At 48.3% G+C, this 6,813-nt stretch overlaps 1 protein-coding gene across 1 annotated transcript in view; it reads right to left on the bottom strand.

Moving 5' to 3' along the window:
• Positions 1-1,533: 1,533 nt before the first annotated feature.
• KLHL35 (kelch-like family member 35) overlaps positions 1,534-6,813 on the bottom strand; it is a 6,260-nt gene continuing 980 nt past the window's right edge. Inside the window, exons 2-6 of the mRNA XM_010286289.1 lie at positions 4,843-5,027; positions 4,089-4,207; positions 3,406-3,594; positions 2,558-2,746; positions 1,534-1,722 (exon numbers count right to left, since the gene is read on the bottom strand). Of these exons, the coding sequence (XP_010284591.1) occupies positions 1,534-1,722; positions 2,558-2,746; positions 3,406-3,594; positions 4,089-4,207; positions 4,843-5,027 (871 nt within the window). The remainder of the gene's footprint in view (positions 1,723-2,557; positions 2,747-3,405; positions 3,595-4,088; positions 4,208-4,842; positions 5,028-6,813) is intronic.

Here is a 6,813-nt window from a genome sequence, read left to right as displayed (position 1 = left end):
TCAGCAGGACTTCTTTTTGCAATGTTTTACAAATAAGCCTGGTATCATCACAGAGAAAAGGTGAACTTCTCAGAGTTGACAGAAAACAGAAGTACTAAAGAGGACTGGTTAAAAACCAGCTATATGGGGTAAGCAGGCAACAACAGGAGATTTAAGATGATTAAAAGGCCCTGAAAAGGGCAATATCTGTGCCAGTGGACATAGTTGTTTCCTCTACTTCAGGAAGAAGTCATCATTGGGGTGAGGAGAGGAAGGTGCAGAGAAAACAGCAGCCAGCCAGCAGCCTGCTGTAGAGGGGTGCACCCTGCAATGTACAAATAATGGGAATTTTTAAGAGACCCCACTCTACATTTGGCAGCAACTAAGTCGCTAATTGAACAAGAACATTTACATAGACCCATCAGAAATCACCAGTTCCAGTCATGGACTAAAGACACTGACATCAAAAGCTATGGCTATTCTACCAAATCAAATGTGCTCAGGATTATTTCTAAACCTGATACTAATAGACTTGAAGCAATGCAGTCTGTGTAATCGAACACTTGCCCCCCAAATGAGCTGCACATTCAGGCTCCCAGGGAGTCTATCAAACCTGTTAAATACTGAGTTTATTTTAATACCTGCTAGCATACACCAGAGTCAAAATGAGCTAGAAGAGATTCTGTGGCTACCATGCTTCAGGTCTTCATGCTTAATTCCGACATCTTAATATTGCCCTACCTCTGCTCTCTGAAGAAGGAACTCTTGGCTGCAAAAATCACTTGTCACAGTGTTCACAAAGACACAGTGAGACAGCAGTCCAACCACAAAACAGGTTTGAAAAGAGAGAGCACTCTGTGCTTTAGGGGAATAGACCCTCATGCAGCGTATGCAGAATGGAGTCAGAGTTTAGACTATTTAACCAGGCTTTTGGGGATCTAGTGGAGAAATTTTCTCGGGTTATCAGCTCTAAAGACTCAACCTCAGCTCTCCACTGTAATGGGACTAAATGTTCATGGGCGTTAATGACCATTTGGGTCACCACCGTCATTTAACACAGGGCTCTACAGAGCTAAATGCACAAATATATGATAGCTTTAGCTAAAGAATTGGATTCTGTAACTGTAATTGTGACTGCGACAGTCTTGGGTGTCAGAAAGCAGCAAACGCATGTCCTTGCAGGACAGCGAGCCTCTGCTGCCGACATAACAGAAAACTGTAATCTACAGCCAGGAAAACCTAAGTAAAAGTCAAATTCAGTAGTTCCAGGGGCTGCAAGGATACTTGAGTCCTACTGTGGCAAAGTCTACAATGCAGCCTCACACAGCCCAGCACCCTTTCATCCTCTTGCCTAGATCAGCATCAAAACCTCTGGCATCATCAAGCCAGGAAAAGCAAAACAGAGGCTGCTCAGGGGCTGGCCGGAGCACATCGTCTTCAGTGGCTTGTATTGCCCTTCCCCACACAAAGGTGAGATGTCTGTCCACATGCTGGGTGGCCACTGCCTCAAGGGGAGGTTCTGGGTGGGAGGTGGATGCAGTTGGAGCCCCGTGGTCATCTGTTCATGCGCTGCAGGATGGTCACGCAGCCGTGATAACTGGTACAGCGCTGCAGCGGCGGCTGCTGCTCCACGCTCCCTGTTATTGGGTCGAAAGTGAACGCTTTGTCCGTGCCTTCCCCGTTCTCATCTCGGCCACCCAGGATGTAAATCTTCCCTCCGCATACCGTCAGGCCACAGCTCTCCTGCAAAGCAGAAAGAAAGCCCAAGAGTTGAGGAACAAGCCCTCCGGCTTTAGGCAATGGGGCTGAGCAGGGGGGTGAGTCATTGCAATGGACTCAACTCCCACCTGCCCAGCCGTAGGGTGTGAAAGTAGGCAAGATACGTGATGTCTGGCACTCGGGGAGCTGAATCTTACTGTTTCAGTAGGTGTTTAGGCACGTGAAGTGCCTCAAGCCAATGATGGGACTGTTGCTCTTTCTGGCAGTCCCCCAGGCACAGCACAGACTCACAGGCACACCAAGAGCCCGGTGAGCTAGTGAGCACCTCCGTGTGAAGGTCACTTATAAGGGTACACTGACATGGGCATTTTAATTCGGATCAGGGAGAGCTGTGCCCCATCATTCCTCTTCACTGTGCAATGGCTCACAGTGCAGCATGGCTTTGGAGTGCCAAACCGTGATGACACTAAACCAAGATACACCACCACCAGTCCATGTTTAATCCACAGACCAGACCGGAGCCAGCATAACCCTCACCCTGAAACGCATAGTGTGGAGAACAGGTCCTCAACAGCAATGGTTACACCCTACAGATCCACTCCTCTGGCATTAATAGCAAGTATAGACACAGCCTCAGCCAGAAAACTTGGGTTTGCTGTGAGAGAGACATCCACCAGGCAGTATGGACACTGATGGTAAATATGAATGCGTTTGAGTTGCTCTACAGAGGTCAGGTTTGCATGCTCAGGGCCAAACCCACAGGATATTTTCCTTGCATTCAATTGCAGCAAAACACAGATGGCTGCATTTGTTCCAGAGGACGAAGGCTCAGAGCTTCTTCCCTAAATCTCTTCCTTACCAGAGGCCCAGGGAGGGTGGCCACTTCTCTCCAGCTGTCTTTCCTTGGATCGTAACTGAAGATTTTACTGAGAAGTCCACCTACAACATAAATGATGTTGTCCAAGCAGACAGCACTGATGCACCTCTGGTAAAAGGGGGTGGGAGACAAAAGTGTCCACTTGTTGTCCTCTGGATCGTAACACTGGACCTGGGAGGAGAAACGCAGCTATGGGAACATGAATTCACCACATCTCCCTGCTTGGATGAAGGTGCTAATCACTAGAAATTAAAGTCCATGGGGACAGAAACGTGGAGGGGAACTTCGATACCCAGAGACCAATGCAATGAGCAAAGGGATGAGAGGTTCTAGCATTCCCTCTTGCATTCAAGTCTCCCAGACAAACTGCAAGCCTCCAGGGTGGCTGTCCTTGACCCACACAGTGCATGGCTGAGTGTTGGGGCTGAGAAGCAATGATGGCTCTTCCTGCAGCTCAGGACACCAGAAGCATCATCCCTGGCTGGCAGAGGTCTCCTCCAGGCCGTTACTACTGTTGCTACTTAACTGAAGTGAATGCCCACAGTGTTGGAGTTTTGTTCCTGTGGTGCCTCATGGCTGACCAGGCTTCAGAGCAGAACAGGCTCTACTGAAACCATGCCTACTGTACTGTTAACTCTTGACAAATTCTCCCTTTGCTCCCTCCGTCTCATTTAAATTTGTAACTTCTCATTTTATGATAAGGGAGCCTTCACTAGTTCTCAAAAAATAAAAAGGCTCCCTTGTAGCTTAAGGACAACCCATTTCCCTCCATGTTCCCTAGCAAACCTTGTTTTTTAGGTCTCTGTCCATTCTTGATGCCCCAGCAATACCTTGTCTGTGTTAGCGGTGTCATCCACAGCACCGCCAAGCACATAGATCTTGTTCAGGCAGGAGACCACAGCCGCCGAGCTCACAGCTTGAGGTAGCGGGGCCAGGGTTGACCAGCTGTTGGAGAAGGTGTCATAGCACTCCACACTGGAGAGGCGATAAAAACCATCAAAGCCTCCCACAGCATAGATCTGCCACAAAAGGAGCAAAGCAAGCTGATTAGAAACTCATGGCCTCACCTAATGGGAGACACTGTCACAGTGCATATGAGGGGAGGCTAGGATTTGGCCAGAAGAACAGACATCAAGCCACGGGAAAACCTTGAGGTTGGACTAGATGACCTTTAATGGTGCCTTCCAACCCAAACCAATCTACGATTCTGTGAAATACCCCACGCTGTATAACTTTCACCCAAAGACTTTAACACAGCTACCTGCAGAAGTCTTGCACATCCCACGGTAGATCTTATTGCTACAACTTCAATTTGTGGCCACTTCAGGTGACAACACACACCCAACTGAACCAATGACATCTTGATTATGAACTAGTTGTTCTCCCATCAAAACCATCTCTAAATGACCCAGAAGACAAATGCATACAGACAGTTTCTCATTGTACTAGGCAGCAGGAGAAGTGGGAGATAGTGCTCTACATGGTTTCTTCCAAAATTTAGGCCATTGCTAACCTTGCCCTGAAGTGTTGCCATTTTGTGCCTCCATCGGCCTTTCTGCAGACAAGCAACCTTGATCCAAACGTTCAGCTGGGAGCTCAGCACCCAAACATCATTGCTGCTGATGTGTCCTCCTGAAAAACAGAAGGATAGAGGGCTGGTGTGATCCCAAGGACAGCCACATCACCTCCCTACACCACAATATTGCATAGTTTCTCCATGCAATGGAACAACTAATGGTTGGACTTGATGATCTTGAAGGTCCTTTCCAACCTAGTGTTTCTGTGATTCTGTGAACTTAGGCCATGGGTTATGGCCATGCAAATTTAGCTGCCCAAGGGAGCCGAGTACCCTCTGGACTTCAAAGCACTTGTTACGCTGCTCCATCGCTTACACAGAACTCATCTGATTGATAGGTATTATATTTTAAGTGAGGGACAGGCAGGAGACTCTGTTGTTTTAGGAAAACCTGTCTGACAGCACACACCAAAACCAGCTTGTTCCACAGCTGAACACTTTTGACAGATACCCAACAGGAGGCAAAGTTCTTTTTAATCCTGCTATCTTCCTCCTCAAAGGTGAAATTGTTTCTTGGGACAGCAAAATCCAAACCACCTAAGGATAAACTTCACCAAGAAGTGACTTTGCTCTGAAGCTGGGATGCATATGAATGCGTCCTAGTGAACAGTCCTGAGGAGTGGCTGTCCAAGCAGAGGTCACGCTGTTAACTTGCAACCAGGAAGGCACTGTCTGGTCTAAGGTATCTCACCTGATATGTACACATCGTTCTTCAGTGTGCAGGCAGCAAACTCTGACTTGGTGTAGCCAGGCACGCTGGAGAGGGCTGTCCACTGCCTGCTCTTTGGGTGGTAGAGGTCCGTGAATGGCAGCTTCAGAAGGCCTTTCTTATCACAGCCCCCAATGACAATGATGACTTCTGCCAGCTCCATGAACCTAGACCATGAAAGGCATGGGTAAGTCCTTGGGCCAGGCTACTCCTTTCCATCATCTCTCCTATTCTATCTATCTGGGACATTGGCAGCACATTCCACTAGATAGGGCAAGGTCCTCTCCTGCATCAGATACTGATTTTCTGGGCAAAGCATTTCACCCCTGCACATATCTTTTTGTCTGCATGATCAAGTCAAAGGCACCTCCCAGCTTGGGTGGGAAGGGGTCCAAGCTGCATAAGGAAAGAAAATGGGAATGACCTTCAAAAGTCCTTCGTAAGATTGCCTCCTGCCACTCACCCCCCCTGCTTCCAGCACAATCAAACCTAATCCTCAAGGCACAGCCACGAGCGTGGAAAGCCGTTCCTGGCAGCACGCCTGCCACAAGCTCTCTGCCTGGAGAGAGAAGTGTTTCCAGGAAATCTCTCCCTCTCCAGCCCTCGTTGCAGTGCGCAGACGGGGCAGACGGCAGGGGAAGGAAAATCCTGCCAGCTAGTAGGTGGCAAGAGAGGAACGGCTCTGCAGGAGGTAGGGGAGAGGAAGGAGGAGGGTGAACGAGGATTTGAAAGGCTTGATCCAATCCCCAGCTCTGCCATGGTTTGTGCAGCCTGAGACAATTCACTTAAGACCAAAGCTGTGAAAGGAGGGAGGTAAAATGCGGATGCTGAGGGGTGGCATTTATCCCCAGTGAGTTTTAGCTGTTTGCATCCTTGAGGAGGTCACCATGGACCCTGTTACCGAGCAGTCCTGTATATAATGGCCCATTGCGGTATTCAGCACAGAGAGGATGTGTCAAACTATCTCTTCCACCTGACACAAATGTGCCCTAAATGCCAGGCTGAGACTTTTGAGAAGTACTGGGGCAACCTCCATCCTTTTGCCCAGGACATGGTGCTGGGCAGCAAAAAAACCTGTGCTCCTTGAGCCAAAGAGCACAAGAACGTGGCCCTGCAGCCCCATGGTCATAGGTGTCCTCTGGAAACGGATGGGAAACCTTGCAACCAACTCGGTTTGATATGGCAACCCACCCCAGAGCAGAGATGGCCATCAGCACTCTTACCGAGCACACCCTAAGGGTTATATGGGACCATGAAAAAAGAGCAGAGGCTTAAAATGTGTCAGGTCAAATCCAAACTTCAGTCACAAAAAGCTGCAGGTTTCCACCCACACCCATCCCCAGAAACTGCTGTTCTCTTTGCATCTTTTTTACGCTGGCAGCTGCCTAGGACAGCATCTCTTCATCTTGCTGTTCCCCAATAAATCAATGGAAAGAAAACAAAAAAATTTAAAAATTGGGGCATGCCCAGGTAGCCACCTGGACAGTAACTGTTTTTTTTCCCCCTCGGACATTAATTCCTGACCCGCAGCAAAGTCTTTGAGCTAGGCACCACGCTGATGGCCAGGAGGACTGAGACCTGTCCAAGCCTTCCTACTAGCAGACAGCTTGGAGAAGGTGAGAGAGAGACCAAAAGAGGTGAAAAGAGAGCAGACCAGTGGCAGAGCTGGGAATGGAAAACAGGTCTCAACCCAGTGCTCTACTTATTGGTAAAAACAAACAGAAATAAAGAGCTACAAACACCCTTTCCTGCCCATAGTCTGGACACATATCTGGATAACAGCATTGCACACCCAGAGCACTTCTGGCCAACAGAAAAAAAAAGTATCACGTGCATTAGTATAAATTTCACAGGAATCTTTTAAGCCAGGCAAACATCTCTAATGTCTCCATTTTGGAAACAGGGAGGCCAAAAGAGAAACAACGGGAGGGAGAAAAAAAAGAAAAAGAATAA

This window comes from Phaethon lepturus, unplaced genomic scaffold, assembly GCF_000687285.1.
Source record: "Phaethon lepturus isolate BGI_N335 unplaced genomic scaffold, ASM68728v1 scaffold6834, whole genome shotgun sequence".
Lineage (NCBI taxonomy): Eukaryota > Metazoa > Chordata > Aves > Phaethontiformes > Phaethontidae > Phaethon > Phaethon lepturus.
This window is presented reverse-complemented; position numbering and strand designations above follow the sequence as displayed.